Below are 22,397 nucleotides of genomic sequence, written 5' to 3'. Positions count from 1 at the left end.
AATAGGGACAACATTTGCCCCCCTCCAGTCTGCTGGGACTTCGCCTGTTCTCCAGGAATTCTCAAAGATGACTGCCAGTGGTTCTGAGATCACATCTGCCAGTTCTTTTAATACTCTTGGATGCAGTTCATCTGGCCCTGGAGACTTGAATACATCTAAACTAGCCAAGTATTCTTGTACTATCTCCTTAGTTATTCTGGGCTGGGTTTCCTTTGCTGAATCATTTGCTCCAAATTCTTCAGGTCGGGCATTGTTTTCTTTATCGGAGAAGACTGAGGCAAAGAAGGCATTGAGGAGTTCAGCCCTTTCTGTGTCCCCTGTTTGCATTTCACCATCTTCTCCTCTGAGTGACCCCACTGTTTCTTTGTTCTTCCTTTTGCTACGAACATACCCATAAAAACCTTTTTTGTTGCTTTTAACCTCTTCTAGCAAGCCTGAGTTCATTCTGTGCTTTAGCTTTTCTGACTTTGTGTCTACACGTGCTGGCTGTTTGTTTGAATTCCTCTTTGGTGGTTTCCCCCCTTTTCCATTTTTTGTACACATCCTTTTTTAATCTTAACTCAGTTAAAAGTTCTTTAGATAGCCACCCTGGCTTCTTTAGGCACCTTCCATGTTTCCGTCTCATTGGTATTGCCTGACGTTGTGCTTTTAGTATCTCCCTCTTAACAAACTCCCATCCATCATGAACTCCCTTTCCTTTTAGTATTACTGTCCATGGGATCTCACCCAGCACTTCCCTAAGTTTTATGAAGTCGGCTTTCTTAAGGTCAAGAAATTGAGTCCTAGTATGCTTGGCTGCTCCTTTCCGCTGTATAGTAAACTTCAGAAGAGCATGATCACTCACGCCTAATGATCCTTCCACTTCTACCCCACTAACCAGGTCATCAACATTGGTTAGGACCAGATCTAAAATGGCTGTTCCTCTTGTTGCTTCTCCCACTTTCTGGACAATGAAGTTGTCTGCAAGGCCAGTGAGGAATCTGTTTGACCTTATGCTCTTGGCTGAGTTTGACATCCAACAAATATCCGGGTAATTGAAGTCCCCCATTACTACTATCTCCCTTCCTTTTGCATGCTTGGCCATCTGTTCCAGGAAGGCATCATCTATGTCCTCCGTTTGGCTTGGGGATCTATAGTAAACTCCCACAATGAGGTCACTGTTATTCTTCTCTCCCTTAATTTTGACCCAAATGCTCTCACTTTGGCTTTGAGGTTCTAAATCTTGGATCTCTTCACAGGTATACACATCCCTGACATATAACGCCACACCTCCTCCTTTCTTGTCTGGTCTGTTTCTCTGAAATAGATTGTATCCCCCCATTATTACATTCCAATCGTGGGACTTATCCCACCAGGTTTCAGTGATGCCTATTATGTCATATTTAGTTTGCTGTACCAAGAGCTCAAGCTCATCTTGTTTATTTCCCATGCTTTGCGCATTAGTGTACAGACATTGAAGTCCATTAATCATTCCCCTGTGTCTCTTATTTAATGATTTTTTCCTCCCACCACTAGGTCTGCGTGCTGTTTGCTCCATTTGGTCTATGACATTTGGATGATCATCTTCATCAATTGATAGACTCCTACCTTCAGGAGCACTGTCTCCCTCCCCCACATTAGTCAGTTTAAAGCCCTCCTGATGAGGTTTCTGAGATTTTTGGCAAAAACATTTCTCCCAACCGTTGTGAGGTGCAGCCCATCGCTTGCCAGAAGTCCATCTTCAAGAAACTGCAGTCCGTGATCTAAGAATCCAAACCGTTCCTGTTTACACCATTTGCGAAGCCAGCTGTTCACTTCCACTATTTTTCCCTCTCTCCCTGGGCCACGTCGTTCAACTGGGAGGACAGATGAGATGACAATTTGTGCATTTAATTGCTTCAACTTCCTGCCCAGAGCCTCGTAGTCTCTTTTGATCTTCTGGAGGCTATTGCTTGCAGTGTCATTGGTTCCCACATGAACCAAGAGGAAGGGGTATTTGTCAGTGGGTTTTATGATTCCTTGCAGTCGTTCAGTTACATCTTGGATCTTAGCCCCAGGGAGACAGCACACTTCCCGAGACATCTTGTCCGGCCCACAGATCACTGCTTCTGTTCCCCTCAGTAGGGAATCCCCTATCACCACTACACGCCTCCTCTTAGGTTTGGTCGGGGTTCTTCCGTGAGCTGTCTGTTCCAAGGTCGCCTGCACATTCCCTGAGGACTGACTTTGCTGCTCGTCTTCATATACCTGATCGACTGTAATGAGGGAGAGATCCTCAAATGGAGTCTGCTCTTCGTCTTCCATGCTAGGGGAGAGGACCTCAAAGCGATTGTGTATTTCTAAACAATCAGAGTGAACCCTGGGCCTCCTACTTCTTTGAGTCACGTTTCTCCATATATCTGGCTCCTGTGTTGGTGTACTAGCCTCCTTGTCAGGGGAGTCCCCTGTCTCCTCCTTGGTGGAGACGTTGTGCTCTGTTGCTTCCAAGAAAAGCTCCAGCTCCCTAATTCTTTGGAGCGTAGCTACACGTTCCTCCAGTTGCTGGACTTTGTCTTTTAAGAGGGCAATCAACATGCAATTGCTGCAGGTAAAGCTGCCTGCAACCTTTGGCAAGATGGCAAACATTGCGCAGGAACCGCAGGCGACTGCAGCTGTTCCCTCCCCCTCCATCTTGAGAACGTGTCGTTGGGGGTGGCTACAGCGGTCCTCCATCAAAAAAAGCGTGAAGACAGGACAAATAACTCCCCCCCCCCAAAAAAAACCTAGGTCTCCCCCAACAAACGTTTGAGACTAGCTCCCCTAAATCTAAAAGATGGATCAAACTGCGTGCGCGGCTAGGCGCGCGCCGCTGCCCTGCAAGCTCTGATAAGCTCCTCCCACAGCTAATCACCTGCCTCAACAGAAACCCTACCCCCTCTGACCTTTGCACAGGGACAGCAGCTAATCAGCCACAAAGAAACACACACACACAAGAAAACCCTTTTTGCTCCTTCTTCAACTGCTGCCCTGCAAGCTCTTTATAAGGGGGTTGGGAAGGGAAGACTCTCTGGCTTCTAAAGATTGCTAAATAGGCCCATTTTCTAGTCCTGGAGTGATGAAAGTAACAAGACTAGGTTGCAAGTGATTTTTACCTAACCCATTTCATTTATTGTACAACATTGTGAATGTTTAGCCTCCCTCTTCTTTACTAAAGGCAGCATGAACGCACATGTGACTTTGTGGCTAGGCACCCCTCCTTTCATATAATAATGTAATTTTTAAAGGAATGAAGAATCCTGCACAAAATCCTCCTGTGGGTGGCATACATGTGGGTCACTCACCACGGCCTCTCCAGTGGGTACTGAGGACAGCCATACCAGATATACCTATGTCAGCAGCACTGGGTCATGCACCTAGAGGCTGCTTTCAGCTTTTGGAGGGCCCAGTTTGAATCTTAAAAAAAAATCAAAAATCTGGACGGCCACATTAATCAGAGACCATGGCAGTCCACAAAAATGAATTTGGCTTGCCTTATGGCCATGGGTTGAGAAAGAGACTTGGATAGCCAATATGGTGTAGGCGATAGAATGTCCAACTGGAAAGGGGAGCCCTGGGTTGAAATTAAACTTTAAAACTGGATCACTACCTAACCTATTACTCAGAGTGGCAGGGTACAAATGTGAGAAGTGTGTGGGGAAATTGTCTGAGATATCATTACAACTATTCTGTTCTTGGAACAAATGAACAGCCATATTTTTGTGATGGCTGGAAAAACCTTGCTTAATTGCTATTTGTTCTTCTGTTTCAGAAGGTGAGCATTGTGCCTGGTGATCCTCTCCTGACCCATTAGCCATGCCAGGGATTGTGGTATTCCGTCGTCGCTGGTCTGTAGGCAGTGATGACCTTGTTTTGCCAGCCATCTTTCTCTTTCTCCTCCATACCACTTGGTAAGTGAAAACATATACCTGAGCAGAAAGCTTCCATGACTCTACTAATGAGCAAAGTTTTTTGTTCTGTTTTGCTACTCTTTTTTTCCAGTTATTGGTAGCATCCTGCTCCCCTATAAAAAGTGTCATTCAAAACGCTGCATTTTTTAAAAATCATTTCATAAAATGTATATGCTGCTTGTTTGTAGAAAAATCATCAAAGCAGTTTTCAAAAAAGATAAAGCCATAAAATCATCACTAATCATTTATAACCATTGTTAAAAGCATAAAGTTGTAACCACAACAAAACAATTTAAAACTCATACAAACTTTCTAAACATCTGATGTTAAATCTCAGAATGTTGTCAGTAGGCACTGAAAATACAGTAAAGGTATCAATTGGTGGGATTTCCCAAGTGTTGACTCATAACATCAGTCTTTTTTAGACTAATGCCATAATTCACATCATTAGAAAGGTAAGTTAATGCAGAATTTAATGCAACACACTGTGTTGAATTATCTTGATAAAACCATGGTAAAGTGTATTTCATACCTTCTCACCATTTCTGTTAATAGTATGGAAAACTTTTGCCACAATTACAGCCCTACGATGGCATCCCATGGAATTATTATTATTATTATTATTTTATTAGAGTTTATCTACTGCCCTATACCCAGAGTTCTCAGGGCAGTTCACAGAATAAAATCAAGATATAAAACCACAAAATACATAATAAAAATAAAAACAACAACCCAATAGCCCCCCCCCAAAAAAACCATTTTAAAAGCACATAGGATGTAAATCAGATCAACCAAAGGCCTAGTTAAAAAGGAACATATTTGTCTGGCGCCTAAAGGTGTATAATGAAGGTGCTAAGCAAACTTCCCTGGGGAGAGCATTCCACAGACAGGGAGCCACTGCAGAGAAGTCCCGTTCTCATGTTGCTACCCTCTGGACCTCTCGAGGAGGCACATGAAGAAGGGCCTCAGAAGATGATCTCAGGGTCCAAGTAGGTTCAAATGGAAAGAGGCAGTCCTTGAAGTATTGCAGTCCTGGAATGAACCAAAGATGTTAGTTTGTCAGGTGTTATAATGTAAAACCAATATTGTGTGATTGCTTCTTATCAGTTGTTCCTTGGTTGCTTCTGACTAACAAGTTTCTTTATGGATAACTCAGCAGTGGTGTACTGGGGAATCTACATGTTGCCACACATCTTCCCAGAGGGCAAGCAAAGTGATGAAAGTTGTGACAGCTTATTGTTTTACCCTTTGTCATGTGGGCATACTCATGTATCATGTATAATAAAATCATTATGTAGGCAAGAATAGTAATACCATATTGACATTATAATCTTGATGTAGAGTTACAGCACCGTGTGCCTGCCACATTTTCTTCCGCCCTCTAGTGACTACTGAAAGCATGTCCACGCCTTTACTATTCTCATTTTAAGACCTCCTGATGACAGTGGAGAAGTAGACAGATCTGTCAAAAGGAATTTTCTCTCTCTCAGTTATAGAGGGACACAGAATGTGTTCTGGGATGTCATCCAGAAATCTGCATGTGGGCGGAAAAAAATCCCCACTAGCTAAGCAGCAGCATTTTACTATCAAAGCAATCCCTAAACATATACCACAAATAAATGGATGACATTAGTGGAACATTTAAAATTGGCTAAATGTGATATTTGCCTGTAATCACAGAAACCCAGACCCAGGTGTATACTGAATATAATACCACTGATAGCATCCCTTTAGTGGCTGACTCTGGAAACTCTTGTCAAATTTATTTCATTAAAAGTAACAAGATAATTACGTTGTGAATAAAATGTTGAAAGGGCTCTGATGCCTTTAGAGAGGATAACTGTTTTATTATGGGATGAGCTTTGATAGGCAAAAGCTCGTTTTATTAGATGTATGCAGTTGTGAATATGTTCAAAGCTAACTACTTATTTGTTTAGCACATAAAATAAACTAACCACTTCATGGCAACATTAAAAAGAGACATTTTCACAGACCTGCAATCATAATATTGCTGTTGACATTCTTTGAATACTATTTTTTCATGTATATGGTACTTTGAGGTTTATCAAGGGAATATTGTATGTGCTTATGTGTGGCAGGTTCATAATCCTTTCTGTGGTGCTCTTTGGACTGGCATACAACCCCAATGAGACCTGCTCTCTCAACCTGGTGGACCACGGCAGAGGCTACCTGGGTATTCTGCTTAGCTGCATGATCGCAGAAGTCGCAATCATCTGGCTCAGCATGCGTGGCAGCATCTTGTACACAGAACCTCGGGATTCAATGCAATATGTCCTGTACGTCAGACTGGGTAAGAGACAGTGACCAAGGGACTTTATAAATTTTTGAACTTGATGCAACCATCTGTTACACACTCAAGGGATTCCCCCATCAGCACACGGATAAGCAGACACAAAACACATTCTTTTTCAGCCATTTAAATACTCTGCTCATTTAGAATATACATACTGCAGAGGAGAATCTCTTTTCCAGAATTTCTGTCTTCATCCAAAGGCATTTTCATTGGCAGCACCAAGGATGTTTTTTAGTGTAGAAGCATCCTCTGAATGTTAAGCAGGGGAAAGCCATTTATAAAAATAATTTTTGTTTCACTTCTACTACAGATGTGGGAAATGCAGAGATTTGAATTTTTGCCAGATGTCCCCATGACGCTGCATAAATTTACCCTATGTAAACTTTTGATTAGTTTAATTTTTTGGATCCCTGTCACCTCACTTTGTTAAATGACATAAGACATCATTTCATTTGTCTGCTTTTTAGCATTTTACATTTGTAATAACTGCATTTAACATGCCATCCTGCAGAAATGCAGACACTGCATGTAACAATTGCCTTTCTCCATGTGCCTTGATACTTCTTTGGAAGAAATCTAATTCATGCTTAGCATGCACACAACCAAACCTAAACCCACCTGCCGTGCTTGAGCACATAAGTTTATTTCTCCCCTTGCTTGTACACATGTCCTAAAACGTTTCCATTGATAACCCTCCTCTCTCACAAAATATTCTTTGTAGGTACTGGCTACTTAAAGGAATCTCTTCCACTGATGACGTGTGCATGGAATTTGCTTTGTCTTTTGAAGGATGTATAACCTTTCCCTACAGTCTCCCTCAAGACATCCTGATTCTCAAAGATGTTACCAGAAAAAAAGAAACAGGCATTGCTCACTCACAACATTTTAAACTGGCCTTCCATTCATATCATATAGAAATAACTAGGCTTCCTCTGCTCTAGATGGGTGTTTATTTTTGTTGTCTGAGACACATATTTTTATTAGAATTGTATAAAAAAACATTGCACACAGGAAGGGCATCAACTGAATTCTAAACGCTGTGACATTGCTGCCTATTCTTGTTTAATTACTTCTTCACTGGATGTAATTTTTTGTAGGCATGGTTACTCCTTTTCTGAGCCTTGCTTAAATAAGTTTGTGAATCCAAATTAAAACTGAGCTGAAGTGGAGGGAGAGGGGAGGAAAGCAAATAAAATCCAAGACTCACTCTAGGAAAGTGTGCAAGAAGCTCTCTCTGTATAACGCTTTCAGCTTCTCATCTTAAAAGTGCTTGTATCCCATGCTACCTTGCAAACAGCTTTTGCAGTTTCTGAAGAACTTTTCTTAGTTGGTGGGTGGCAGCACTATTAAGAAATTAAATTATTCCCTCCCTATTCAGAAAAAAAACCTGTGCATAGAAAGGTTTTCATATTTTTCTCCTTTCCATGCCTTGAATTCATCCGTTCAGTGAACATTAGTGGGTAGCCCTGCAGGGGCTGGAACCTCTTTTTTCTTTTGTTTTTTAATTTTACTTGCAATATTTAATCAGTGAATATACAAAGTAGATGTTATCATTCTTTAGGGAAGCAAACTAGGAAAAGCCCTTTAAAATCTGAAAAGTTCAGTTGGTACAGGGATAGAGCGCTATCTCTCATCACTGATGGTGTCAAAGCTACTGGCCCTTGATTCAAGCAAAGTGCACCCTGATCCCACAGAGCAGTCCAAATGGCAAAAGATGGAAGAGCAGGGTGGGAAACTGCATTTTTCCAGCAGCAAAATATTGAGGATTCTAGGTAAATATGATAACCTCAAAAAAGAGAGGCACTAGTTTGAAGAAGAAAACATGGGGCTTTTCTCCACATCATGAGTTGCAGCTTCACATTTGTTACAAGAAAAAGGTTCTCACATTACTTTGGTAGAGATTATTCCATGGAGCATTTGGGAGTGGCTTCTCACTGTCGTGCCATCGAATCTAACTTAACAGTGGCAAATTTATAAATAATTAAAACAAAATGGGGAATTTTTAAAAAAGTAAGACACCCCCCTCCCTTTCTTGAATTGAGGTGCGTTGCTGAGATGGACCCTAGCACATTTTCTTCTTGAACTACTTTTTAAATGGCTACATGAGTATCCAAAAATACATCTTTTTTTTTTTTTAATCACTTAAAAAAATCTTCCTGGACTGAAGAGAGGTAATGTGTTGCTCATCGTGATCAATTTCTGTTACACGTCTGCAACAGTTACACCAAAATATATACACATCTATTGCAGCTGTGCCACTCACACTTTAGCTGTTTAGCTTGAAGTGTTGTGAAAACTTAGAAAGCAGGCTTTTTACCTGAGAATGGAGTGTGACATTCAAAAAAGAACATTTCAGCATTTTATTCAATCTTTTATTGATAAAAGGAATTATGTGGGGGATTGAAATTACTTGCTACAGGTAGCACCTCCAGTCACTGAAAAATTTTGTTAGACTGTGTAAAATGTCACCTTTTGATATCTGAGAACTGAGCAATGCAGTATGATAGCAATTATGTCCTATAAATTAGATATGTAGCTTCATAGGCTTTTTCTTTTACTTTCTTGCAATAGTAACATGTTGTTGTTATCTGCCGTTCTCTGCTTTGAGTCAGAGTAGGGATGGGTGAGCTCTCTCCAGTTTGCCTCAGAGTTCTTTCCTCAAAATGAAAAACAAACACCTGGGATAATTTTCTGAGCCAGTCTAAGGTTGGGAAAATCATAGAACCATAGATTTGTATGAGCTCAAGCTTGAAGAAATTCATCAGCATCTCAGGGTCCAAGATTCTGCTGTCTAGTCAATCAGTATACAATCTATATTTCTGCATTTTGCCTCCCCCCTTTCACCCCCCCATTTATTTATTTTTTGCCAGAATCAAATGAAACTCGTGTGTACCTTCCTGAGATTGCTAAAGCCAATGAGGAATTGAACTATATCATAGGTGCATTTCAGGAGAGAAATGGGGTTGGGGAATATTTACTTATTTACAACATTTATAATCCGCCTCCACTAAGTGGTCCCAGGTTGGGGTACACATATAAAAATATTATGACATCAGATCTAAAATACATAGCATCATAAAACATTTAAGACAATTCTTTCAGCTGTTCTGTCATTTTAGTGGTTGGAGTGGAACGGAGGAAGATTTTATGTATGAAACTCTATTTCCTGTTGCTGTACTACGTATCTAGAAATATGTCCATATTCTTAGGAAAGTATTTGTTATGATGCTCAATGGGAATCAGAGAAAGATTTTTTTTTTGTTTTTTGCTGCAAGATTTTTGGGTGCTTTCCTTGAGCATTAATATAAAATGCTCCTAAATGTAATTCTTTTTATGAGTTTTCCTTGAAAAATGGGGGTGGGTATGTTTAATTGAGCTTAGACAAAAATCTGGTTTTGCTGGAAGTGAAATAACAAATTGGAATGGATACATGAGAACTGCTAACAATAAATACTGTGGTGGTCTCTGACATCTTTGAAACAAGGTATTCATTAGAATAATGCTGCTATTGTGCACTATGTTCTTATTGTTTCAGCCATCCTGGTGATTGAGTTTATCTATGCTATTGTGGGCATTGTTTGGTTAACCCAGTACTACAGCTCCTGCAATGATGTTACTGCCAAGAGTGTCACTTTGGGTGTGTATTTGAAGGTTTCTGCATGAATTCACTTTCTGCCTATATAAATGTACCCACCCTGAATGTTTTGCAGATAGACTTAACCATTGCACAAACTTCAATTAGTATGTATGGATGGAAGGACAGTAGCTGTTGTTTTGCTGCCTGACTGGGTATTGTATGGATTTTTGCAATTGCTCTGAAAACCAGTGCAAGTCCTTACAAAACAATCCAACAGTACATCTCTAACTACTATTTTATCCATAATTTCTCTCACTCAATAATAGCTGGTTTTGAGATCCCTGGTGTTACTGTGGATGCATGCCTTCACTTTGGTCAGTGAAATTCAGCTTGAGTGTGTTGCTTCAGGGAAAAAAAACCCCATAAACACAAAGCTAACTCACCAAGAGAGTCATAGATGACACTTCAGAACTGAGCATTTGAATCTTCTTTGTTTTATCAGGAATGGTCGTCTGCAACTGGGTCGTCATTCTGAGTGTTTGCATCACTGTCCTGTGCGTCTTTGATCCAACAGGAAGAACTTTTGTCAAACTGCGAGCCACAAAGAGGAGGCAGCGTAACTTGAGGACGTACAACTTGAGGTAAGTCACAAAACAGCATTTCAACAAGATACAGTCTGGATTATGTATCTAATGTATCTAACTCAGAAGCTATTTTCCTTGATTTGTTTCATGACTGAAAAACTGTGTTGTGACCTGATTAACTGATTTATATGGACTTTTTCTCTTTTCACCTAAGTATCCCTCTTCCTCGGTTGCCACTCAAGGCAGTTTAAAAAGGAGCTCAAAATGCAGCATATGGACAGGTCTTGCTGTTTGTCAGTTGTTGGGGGGGGGATGGACACCCAGCTGAAGACCATTGCTTCCAACCACCACCACCACTGTACAGTGGTACCTTGGGTTACATATGCTTCAGGTTACAGATTCTGCTAACCCAGAAATAGTACCTCGGGTTAAGAACTTTGCTTCAGGATAAGAACAGACAGCAGCGGCAGCAGGAGGCCCCATTAGCTAAAGTGGTGCTTCAGATTAAGAACAGTTTCAGGTTAAGAACAGACCTCCAGAATGAATTAAGTACCGGTACTTAACCCGAGGTACCACTGTATATACTAATAGTGATCCTAGTTCTCTGAGTGCTGGTCCTGATGTAGCTAAAATGACAACATACAAACACAGGAGATACTGAGATGCATGGAGGCACCCTCAGGTTTGCCATAATAATAATAATAATAATAATAATAATAATAATAATAAACAACATGCAGGGGGGAAACCCTAGGAGGCAACCTCCATTCACAGTCACCCAGTGAGGACTGTGCATTATCTGTAGGCATGGGATACTGAATGTTGTGGGGGTCAGAGTGGGGATAGAATTAGGTGGCTAGGATCCACACAGCAACATTTTGTTGCAGGGTTGACTTGTGTGTATATATAGAAAACTCAGTTTTCTGACTGCCCAGTCCTTAGGTAGCCAGAACAGCACCATCCACAAGAGCGTGGAATATGAGATTCACAGAATTACAAAAATTCTGTAGAGGGGGGAAAAATCAGCAGGGGCAAAAACAAAACAAAACCCTGCAAAACTATGCAGTGCAGACTGAGCATGCTTGGTGGGTATTAGATATTGATTGACTGCTGGGTGAAACAAAAGAAAACTGGCAGGAGCAGGGATGGAATTGAATATCCTGAGCAGAAGCACTCTACACTGCTGAATTTTGTTACAGGTCCAACTTATACTCCTCTCAGTCAAGGCTTGCAATTAAAAGTCAACTGTCTCATTTTTGGTTGTTGGTGAGATGAGACTGGAGGACATTCCTAAAAAGGGATGACTCCTCCTACTGGATATGGCAGGCAGAGTCCCTAGCCTAGAGCCTTTTTGGCTCCCCTCCAGGGGGAGGAGTTCTTCCACCTACCAGACTAATCCTGCTTGCAGCCAGTGGTAGTCAAGGTTGTTTTGTGTTCTTCAGAAGCTTTACATTTTAGAGCCTTTCCTCTGTTATTGCAGGGTGGCCATACATCCGGAATTTCCCAGACATATCTGGAATACTGTAGTTTGTAGCAGTGTCTGGGCTGAAATCAGCAAAAATGTCCGGGAAAATTCAGACGTATGGCAACCCATGTCGGCAGTGTCATTTTCACTGCTTTTCCAGAAAAATAGTTCAAAAACGTCAATTTTTTATGTGATTTTACAAAAACAGCTCAACAACCTTTCTGTCTGGATTTTCACTGTTTGAAATATGGCAACCCTAGTTACTGTGTCTGTCTTTTTGGTTTCTGTTCCTTTGTTCCTCTCCTGTTGGTGTGTGGAAGAAGGGGTGTTTTGTTTTTGTTGTCTTTTCTCTCCCTAGTTGCTTCCTGCCTCTCTTGTTTTCCACTGGTTTGTGTGTGTTTTCTTGATTCTTCCACCCAGTTCCTCTTTGTCTCTGGGTGTTTCGGGAGTGGGGGTATAAGCCGTACCAGTTTAGGTGCTAGAATGGCTAGCTGGGGTGCACCCTATGTTCTCAGGCCATCAGTGGGACAAGAATAGCATGGAGCAGCCGTTCTCACTGGTGGTTCATCTGCACCCGATCCCACATATCCTCATGTCATATGCAGTTGCAGAGAAGGAGTGTTTGTTGGACCCTTCCTGGGGAGGAGCTCACTGGGGAGGAGGAAGCTCCTGTACCTGCCACCTCCCCAGTGGGTGCTGAGAAGGCTTTCCCATCAGCTTCTCACAAGGTGGTTACTGTTCCTTTTCCATACATTTTTGATTCAGCTTAGAAAGCTGAGTGGGCCCATCCAAATAAGGCTAAACTGGTGTCTCGGGTTGCTAAGAAACATATTTTTGATGAGAAGATTATGCAACAGCTTCAATTTCTTGCTGTTGATCCACCCATGGCAGCTTTATATTCCTTGGCTGTGATTCCTTCTAAAAAGGAAGTGGGACCCAAAGATTCCTGTGACAGATGGGTAGAGGGGGCTCTGTGTAGGAAATTTGAAGCTGGCTTTGTGACCTTTAGGGCTTCAGTTACAGTGTTTGCATTTGCCAGGCAGTTTTTATGTGGGTGGATGAGTTTGGGGCATGGGAGGATGGGCCCAAGCCCATCAAGGATGTTCTGAAAAAGATGTCTCATGCTTCCGCTTTAGCTGCAGATGCTCCCATAAGATCCATAGCTTCCTCTACTGTTTTATGCTGTTTCATGCTGTGTAGGGCTTCATCAGTGTGAGGTAGATTCACATTCTCAGGTGAAGCTGGTCAGCTTTCTATTCTGAACTGTTTGGTGAGTTGCTTCAAGAACCTCTCACTCCCTTCTGCAAGGAAGGAGGAACACAAAGGCAATTCCAAATTTATATCTCCTCCCCCCCCAATCCATTTGTAAACTCTTCCTTTCTGCATGTTGAAGGCACCGTTTGGAGGAAGGGCAGGCTAGCAGCTGGACCCGACGGCTCAAAGTTTTCCTCTGCTGCACACGAACAAAAGATTCCCAGTCCGTAAGTAGCACCTATTTTTTCATCACAAAGCAAATATCTGCTTACACTGAGAGATATCAATGGTAAATCTGTTTCATGTAATATTTCATAGAACTCTTATCTGGAGTTTAGTCAGCCAGTCCCCATGTGATTTAATGTGTACATAAATCTCCTGATTGCATGCTTAAGAGACCTGGAAACAGTTCTGAATGTTCAGTTGTATTATCTCTGAATATGCTGTGAACATGGTGGAAGGAGCCATGGCACTTTGGACTCCTATTGGGATCTTCCACACATGGGTGCTGCACCTCTGGCACAAGTCACTCATGCCCTGTATAAGGATATAATTACAAAGAACTGGTGCAGACATAAAGTTCCCAATCGTTTAATCATGGGTGAGGAGCTCAGAGTGAGACATTTGCAGTAGAGTAGAGGAAGAATCAACCCTTTCCCATCTGCATGGCTTCATATTTATTGCAATCAGGTTGTAACTAAGCTATTTATGCAATTGCAAGAAAAAATAACTCTGTCCAGAACTTATTAAACCACTAAAACTGGCAAAGGACATAGAATGATGGACTCATTTTAAATGGACAGCACTTTCTTTTTAACGACCTGAAAAAGTGATGCGCTGTCAGATTATCAGGTATTACTTAGATTATTCTTAGTTATGAAAAGTTGAGAAGATTTTTTTCAAAGGGCATATGAAGATTGTATGTAACACAATGGTAGATGCAAATCATATTATTTATTAACATAATAACCCCATGTCAAGGAAGCCATGTCCTTATTTATTTACAACATTTGTAGGTTGTCATGACATAAAGATCTCTGGACTAATAAAATGATATCTCATCTAGTGGTCTGTTCCACTTGTACAAAAAATGTTTTTAAAAGGGCAGTCACCCAGTGTGTAAGAAGCAGATGCTGATGGTGATCTGGAGTTTTGTAGCATAGCTATGCCCCTTGTCAGGTGCTGCAGAGCAATGGTGGTCAGTCACTGAAGGGTAAAACTTTTTATTATATTTAGAGGTATATATTTTTCTTACTAGACGGAGCAAATGAGCTCAAATAATTGTATGTAAGCCACTCTGGGAGACTTTTTGGCTATAAACAAATAAACAAACAATTTAAATATAAAGATGGATCTAAACTGAAAAGCATGGTTCCAAGGCATAATATTTAATATGTACTATTAAATTATGCAGGTCTTTTGTACATATCTAAAGTGTTTGCTGCAGAAACATGGTATAATATTTACCTAGAGCAAACATAATTGTTACGTTAAAGTAGAGTTGTCAAAACTACTATAGATTCTTTTGTATCTGATTTCCAGATTCTGGGGACAAATGGCAAGGGATGTCTGTCTTTATTGTGCATTACCTGTAAGCTTCCTAAGGTCTTCAGGCTGTGTGCTGTTGGAGACAGTAAAGTGGTCTAGGTGGACCTTTTGGTGAGAGTGATGCAGAACATAGAGTGGTGAACTTAGGTCTGGGAGGTCTGACTTGAAATCTGTTTTTCACCATAAAGTTTAATGAGTGTCCTTGAAGAAGCCACTGATCCCATTTGCATGTACCATAGCTTAGCATGAACATGCAAATATGTGGGTTCCCAGAGTGAAGAATAGCACTCCTTCCCCACTCTTGCTTACTATCTAGGACTAAACCTTGTTTGGTCTTTGTATTATGCTCCTTTAGGTATACTGGGCCTTGGCCCAGTATACCTGAAGAAGTGTCTCCATCCCCATCATTCAGCCTGGACACTGAAGTCCTCCTCCAAGGGTCTTCTGGCAGTTCCCTCTCTGCAAGAAGTGAAGTGACAGGGAACCAGGCAGAGGGCCTTCTTGGTAGTGGCGCCCGCCCTGTGGAATGCCCTCCCGCCAGATGTCAAGGAAATAAACTGCACAACTTTTAGAAGATATCTGAAAACAGCCTTGTATTGGAAAGTTTTTAATGTTTGATGTTTTACTATGTTTTCATATGTACTGTTAGCCGCCCAGAGTGGCAGGGGGATAAATGATAAAGTTGTTGTTATTGTTTGTTGTTATACCTGTTCTTAGCATTGCCTGTGAACTGGGCTTCTATCTCTCAGACTAGCCTACTTCATAAGGTTGTTATGATGATAAAATAAGGTAACCCTTTGTATGCCACCTTGAGTTCCTTAGAGGAAAAGTGTAATAAATCCTGCATAATTCTTTTCTTAGAAGAATAAATTAGAATGAGATGGGGAAGCCAGTTCTAACCTAGGTAACAAAGTAGATGTTTTGGAACAGCAGCTGAGAATTACGTTTTCAGTCCCAGTGATTGATACTAGCTCTTTGTATTTTGCTTGTTACAAGTTCATTTATCATCTTCCCCTTTTGGGATTTTTCAGGATGCCTACTCTGAAATTGCATATCTCTTTGCTGAGTTTTTCCGAGATCTTGACATAGTCCCATCTGATATCATAGCAGGCCTGGTACTTCTGCGCCAACGACAGAGGGCGAAACGCAGTGCAGTACTGGATGAAGTGAGTATGCAGACTGCTTTCTGTGCTTTTTCACTGCTGAAATACAGATGTTGCTGATATGTTTATCTGGCTTTTAATCACTTATTGTCATGTGTTTCAGAAGTGGGGAATCACTAAATCTTTGCCTAGCTGTCCCTCAAATATAACAGTCCGTCACCTCCCAGTGACCAATAATGAAAAAATTGTAACATGCATTTTTCAGTGTTTCGTTGATAAACTTCACAAAAAGCTTGGTACTGGAATGTGGGAAATCATGATTTTTAGGGATCAAAAACTTCAAGATGTTACCAAACTAGCAGTCCCAGGACATAGTCTAAAGGCAACTGAGGCACCACCATGCTTCAGCTAAGCAGGTCTGGTCTGTGTCTGAATGGATTACCCCCTTGAATTCCGTGATGGAAGAAAGGAGGGACAAAACTGAAATAACAATAATAAACAATTTTAAAATAGTGGTTAGTTTTTCATGTCTCTAGGCTTTAGAGTGGAGGTGTTAGGAAGACAAACAGAATTATTATGAAACTTTGGCAGAATATAGTGAGAATTTTGTTTCTGCTTAACAGTGATCCACGTCAAATGGGGTTTCCCTCTCCTTGAGTGCAAATGGAATGTTTCAGGGTCATGATCTTAGTCTCTTATGTGATTTACAGGCAAACAATGATATTCTAGCTTTCTTGTCGGGGATGCCAGTAACCAGGAACACTAAATATCTGGACCTGAAAAACTCAGTAAGTCATCAGACTCTAATGCTACTTTGACACAATTGCAGAGGGCACACTAGCTTATCAGGCCCAATAAATCAGTCATCTTGTATTTCCTTTAATGCAAACTTTTATTCTAATCAGAACAGTAAAAAATGGAGAGGCCCAGTGCTTTTTTTTCTGGGGGGATGCAGGGGTATGCATACCCCTAAACATTTTGTGAATCTTTGTACTTTTGTCCATTTACTGTATTTATTTTTCCCAATTTGAACTATAAAATGGTGATTTTCTTCAGTCAAAATGAGAGTACCCCTAAACATTTTTTTTAGGAAAAAAGCACCGGAGAGGCCTATTAGTATGTTGCAGCAAAAAGAACAGAGCCTTGTTTAAAGCTGGAAGTGGCAACATGAATTGCTCGGCATTTAATTTTCCCAACCCAATTTTATGTAATGAAAGCGGTATGATGTTCTGGATGTTACCTGCAGGCCAAACTATTCATAACCTCTCAAGCCACATGTGCCTTCTTCCCTTTATCAGTGTAGGGATAAAGTCCTTGTTCTGTTAAATAATGTACCTTAAAAAAGAAGCACGAAGAAGGAAGTACAAATGCACTTTCACTTCGTGAAACCAGGCAGTCAAGAAGCCCAAACCCTTTTTGTTTTCATGCTGTGGGAATAAGAGCCTCAGATGCATAGACTTCTGTTCCTCTTTACAGCTGAACTTGGTGCAACCTTGGGTTAGCTTAAATGTTGTTTGTAGTTTAAATGAACCAGCATTCCCCTGATTTGGATGTAATGTAGGACTTCGTGTAGGGACGCGGGTGGCGCTGTGGGTAAAACCTCAGTGCCTAGGACTTGCTGATCGCAAGGTCGGCGGTTCGAATCCCCATGGCAGGGTGAGCTCCCGTCGTTCGGTCCCAGTTCCTGCCCACCTAGCAATTTGAAAGCACTCCTAAGTGCAAGTAGATAAATAGGTACCGCTTTATAGCGGGAAGGTAAACGGCATTTCCGTGTGCGGTGCTGGTGCTGGCTTGCCAGATGCCACTTAGTCACGCTGGCCATGTGACCCGGAAAGGTCTCAGGACAGCGCTGGCTCCCAGCCTCTTGAGCGAGATGAGCGCGCAACCCTAGAGTCGGACATGACTGGCCCGTACGGGCAGGGGTACCTTTACCTTTAGGACTTCATGTAGTTTAAAAGCAGAAGTGAGTGTTTCCAGTCTCCTTTAAGCTGTCCCCAAGATTGGGGGCAGGAGAGCGCAAGCCCAAGCCAGTGTGGCCAATGGTTAATGGTGATGAGAGTTGTGATCTAGTAACTTCTGGAAAACACCACGTTGGCTACCCCTGCTCTAAACTATGAGTTAGTGTTGCGTCTGAAAATGGCCTTTGGCTGTAGGTGGTTACTTTCAACTAAAGAAGCCTGGAAAGAGGGGAGGGCAGGGTTTGAAGGTCCAACAAATTTTAAAAATGTATTTTGTGGGGTAGGGAACTGATATTGAAACAGTGAGAGGGAGACATCTCCAATGATGCCATCAGGACACTAAATATCTCTTGTTTCCTCCAGCAAGAGATGCTGCGATACAAAGAGGTTTGTTACTATATGCTCTTTGCTTTGGCTGCCTATGGCTGGCCCATGTATTTGATGAGGAAACCTACCTGTGGACTTTGTCGCCTGGCCAGATCTTGCTCGTAAGTGTTCACCCAGGCTGTCTTTGTATACATTTCCTCCTCACTTTCTACTCATGTATTTATTCTTCCTTGTCTTCTTTAGTAAATCCTTAATTTCCCTTTCCTCATTCTCTCTTCCATTTTTGTAGTCTCGTTTTTGGCCTACACAAGCCTTTGCTTTTTAAAAATGGCTTGCACGTATCTCACTTCGAGGAGGTTACAAAGTAACTTTATCCTATCCACATTTACTTGCTATGATGCTTTAGTTGAGATTCCTGCATTGCAGGGGGTTAGACCAGATGGCCCTTGGGATCCCTTCCAAGTCTACAATTCTGTGATCCTATGAAATGTTATTTCTGTCCATGTAGCATCTCATTGTTCCTTAATAGGCCTTTGAGTATTCATATGCATGTTTACTTAGGATGATGTCCACTGATTTCAGTGGAATTTACGTCTTCATAAGCATGCACAGGTTGTAGTCCTAAGTGCCTAAATCAGGGCTTGGAAGGTTTATTATATTTCAGTGCACATATCCATAATGTCAACTCTGCAGATAATTAAGATATACTGAACTTGCATTATTAAATAGTTAATACTGTTCTGGTGCCTCTATAAAGTCTGATTTCTTTTTTCTTTTCTCCTTTCTGACCTGTTGTCTTTCTCTTTAATTTTTACCCATTTCTTCCTTTATCCTATAAATTCACAGAGCTATCTTTTAGGTTGCTGGTATATTATCTTTTCCAGAATGAAAACAGAGCTGGCATTTTGTGTAGGTAAAAATGTCTTCAGTAAGCTAGGCTCTTCTATTGCTTCTCTTTTATCCTTCATCTCTTCTTCCATTCCTTTCCAAATGTTATTTACCTGTACTTTTTATTTAAAGATGCTGTTGTCTCTGCCCCTCTCGGCCGCGTTATGCACCTGGTGTCACAATTGAGGAAGATAATTGCTGCGGCTGCAATGCTATCGCCATCCGTCGCCACTTTCTTGATGAAAACATGAGCTCTGTGGACATTGTGTACACTTCCTGTCATGATGCGGTAAGGACCTTCTAAGAGCTTCCTTGCTCTGAAGGACATTTCTGGGACATTTCAGAGCCATGTCTTAAGCCAACAGGTCTAGCAGCTAATTTATAGCCTGAAGTTACTATCAGTGATATACAGATAACGCCTTATGTATGCTCAAGTAGATTGAACTCAAGGGTGCTGCTGTCCTTTGAAGGCTTATCTGCTAGCTGTTTTACTGTTTTATGTTGGGAGGGTGACAGTCACTTCATTTCAGTAAGGCAAGACTGATGTGATGCTGCATTTCCTTTAGGTCTATGAAACTCCCTTCTACGTTGCTGTCGATCATGAGAAGAAGAAAGTGGTCATCAGTATTCGAGGAACTTTGTCCCCAAAGGTAATGTTGAGTCCTGCTCTGTTCACTCCCACAATAGATGTCATTTCATGCTGGGCTCCTAGGAATCCTCTGCTCCCACATTTCACATTGCACTGTTCTTGTAGAAAGATACCATTAGCATTTTATGATTCATTCTAATATACAATTGGTCCTCCTTCTTACTTCTCCAGGATGCTCTGACTGACCTGACTGGAGATGCTGAGCGTCTCCCTGTGGAAGGTCATCATGGAACCTGGCTTGGACACAAGGTAGTCATCACTTTCTTATTTCACCTAGTTGGTCTGTAATTTCAGCCCTCTCTTTTCTCAGCTCCTCTTGAAAGCAAACTATTTAAAATGATTTGCAATCCTTTCATGAATTGTGAAGTGTTGCTGCTGAAAAAGTAACAAGGCAAGTGCGTCAAAGTCGCTAGTCAAATAAAAAAAAACCTCAAGAACCAACGCCTGGTAATAACTTCACAAGGTTGCTGGAGTTCAGAAAACAGTTGACTGTTGCAGAACTGAATTCAAAAAAGCCAATGTTCATAAAAGCTACTGCATTGAGAAACAGGTTTACAATGGGGCACAATGGCTCTGTGCTTGATGAGGCAGCATTGCCATTTGCGGTCTTGCAGCCACACCCAACGCAAGACACCATGCTTGTCCAGCACTGTAAGTGCCTGGAAAATTATCAGTATAGGACAACCATAGAGAAGCCATGACAAAATGGTTTGTACGTTGTGCATGGCCCCTGTGATAAGCATTGGAGATGCAGGAGAGAAAAATCAGATTGTTTTCCCATATATTAGATATGTCAAAAAAGGAAATTCTGGAAGAGTATAATCAATTAAGGATATAGTGGGGGGGGGGGTTATTACTAAAACTGTTGTGTTGGGCTATAGAAAGCACAGTGCCAATGTAAGGGACATGGAATGAATATTAACCCTTCTGGTTATGGCTAGAATTGAAAAACCAGTAGACGGAAAACAGCTGAGGTATTAGAGAAGGACTGAAGAATGTGGAACATGCCCTTTTTATCTCTGACACATGTAGTTAGAGCAGGAGAAAGAAGACTTTTTTTAGAAAAAAGGAATAGGTTTGTGCAACAGCCCTCCTACCCCTGGTGGTTGCTGAGCCAGTATGTCCATGAGAACCATCAGCCATGGGTGACATGATCCTCAGCCACTGAGAGCTCACTTCACCAATAGCTGGTTGATGTTGGAGATGGTGAGTGACCTCATAGTTCTAGGGCCCTTTAAATGGTCCAAGGAGAGAGGGGGAAAGAGGAGTCAGGGAGGGTCTGGAGGAAAAAGAAATGAAAAACTAAGAGCACATCAATCATTTGAGTATGTTGAGTATGATCAGATATGTTACTGAAGTGCTGATGCAGGCCACTCAGCTATGCTAAAACTCCCCTTTTCACTTGTCCTTTCTTCCTCCTTTTAGGGGATGGTGCTGTCTGCTGAGTACATCAAAAAGAAACTAGAGCAAGAGATGGTGCTCTCTCAGGCCTTTGGGCGTGATTTGGTGAGGCTTTGCTTCTGTGCATTGTGGTCAGGAGATAGGTTCATTTTTCCACCCACGTCCCTCTGTTAACTATAGAACATTATGTTTGAATTACTAGAAACAATGTCAACATCTGAACACGTCTAACATTTGTAGCTGTTCAGTGCCCTTGGCCACCAGATGAATAATTTACTGTTCTGTTGAACAGTTACTGGAAACAGTGTTGGGGGGAAAATAAGTCACTGAAGTTAGGAAATGGAAAGGAAGGCAGGAAAATCACCTTATTCCAAGATACTAAAAACAGGTAAAATTCAATTGAAAATCAGTTTCCACATTAATGACTTGCCTGAGTCTTGCAATAAATTATAAAGTAATTTTGCACACGTGTGCACACATAAAGAGCAATTTGACCTTTCTGTGCTATAAAGCAAATTACATTGTGAGCTGTATCATTACATCTATAATTCTTTTGACAGCAGAGTATGTGTATGTTGCCTATACAGTGGTACCTCAGGTTAAGTACTTAATTCGTTCCGGAGGTCCGTACTTAACTTGAAACTGTTCTTAACTTGAAGCACCACTTTAGCTAATGGGGCCTCCTGCTGCCGCCGTGCCGCCGGAGCACGATTTCTGTTCTCATCCTGAAGCAAAGTTCTTAACCTGAAGCACTATTTCTGGGTTAACGGAGTCGGTAACCTGAAGCGTATGTAACCTGAGGTACCACTGTACTAAATGTTCTTCAGGAAGTGCTTAAAGAAGAATTAGCCTACTATAAGGATGTGTAAGGAATTCAGTGTTTGTGAATAAATGAAATGATCTGATTCACACATCTTGGACTAATGTTCAAATTGGAATTTAGCTTTCCACAGGATTTTAACACTTCTCTACTGCTGAGATACAGTCCTTAGCTGTTCAAGCATATTAAAATACACATTTTGATATTGTTTTTAAGTAAAATAAATTTGTGTTTAAATATGTATTTAAATATATAATGTGTTTTGAGAGGGCCTTCTAAAATTGCAGAACAGAATGAAAAGTAAAACATGTAAAAATGACACAACTCAGAAATAGATAATGCAACCTTGGAGTGCTCTGCAATCTTTTTGCCTTTCTTTCACATCAGTCTGTTTCAGAATTAATCCTGCTGTTCTTTAGACTGTGGCTCCAGACTTTTGTAATTACTTAGGAGCTCAAGATTTGCTTTTTATATTTATCCTATAATTGAGTGCATTTATAGTGCCTTACATGTATTCTCTTACTGTAATACTCAAAGGCTTTTTCCCCATGTTGGAGATTTGGGGCAGGGATCTGTGAGTGGCTTGCCTTAAGGCCACCTAAGT

The 22,397-nt window shown here is 41.2% G+C and overlaps 1 protein-coding gene across 12 annotated transcripts in view; it reads left to right on the top strand.

Moving 5' to 3' along the window:
- DAGLA (diacylglycerol lipase alpha) overlaps positions 1-22,397 on the top strand; it is a 95,379-nt gene that overhangs the window by 54,107 nt on the left and 18,875 nt on the right. For 11 of the 12 annotated variants that reach the window (XR_013990782.1, XM_081021963.1, XM_081021967.1 and 8 more), the window contains 12 exons: positions 3,767-3,905; positions 6,005-6,216; positions 9,755-9,856; positions 10,299-10,437; positions 13,239-13,326; positions 15,679-15,813; positions 16,461-16,538; positions 18,072-18,196; positions 19,056-19,212; positions 19,490-19,573; positions 19,744-19,821; positions 20,998-21,078. Coding sequence is in view for 11 of the 12 variants with exons in the window: in XM_081021963.1 (XP_080878089.1) it covers positions 3,811-3,905; positions 6,005-6,216; positions 9,755-9,856; positions 10,299-10,437; positions 13,239-13,326; positions 15,679-15,813; positions 16,461-16,538; positions 18,072-18,196; positions 19,056-19,212; positions 19,490-19,573; positions 19,744-19,821; positions 20,998-21,078 (1,374 nt within the window). In the remaining variant the exon portion in view is untranslated. The remainder of the gene's footprint in view (positions 1-3,766; positions 3,906-6,004; positions 6,217-9,754; positions 9,857-10,298; positions 10,438-13,238; positions 13,327-15,678; positions 15,814-16,460; positions 16,539-18,071; positions 18,197-19,055; positions 19,213-19,489; positions 19,574-19,743; positions 19,822-20,997; positions 21,079-22,397) is intronic. The other variant, XM_081021962.1, reaches the window with a different exon arrangement.

Source organism: Podarcis pityusensis, assembly GCF_964106645.2.
Source record: "Podarcis pityusensis genome assembly, chromosome: 1".
In the NCBI taxonomy this organism is placed as follows: domain Eukaryota; kingdom Metazoa; phylum Chordata; class Lepidosauria; order Squamata; family Lacertidae; genus Podarcis; species Podarcis pityusensis.
The sequence above is the reverse complement of the archived record's forward strand: the minus strand, read 5'-3'. Positions and strand labels throughout refer to the sequence as shown.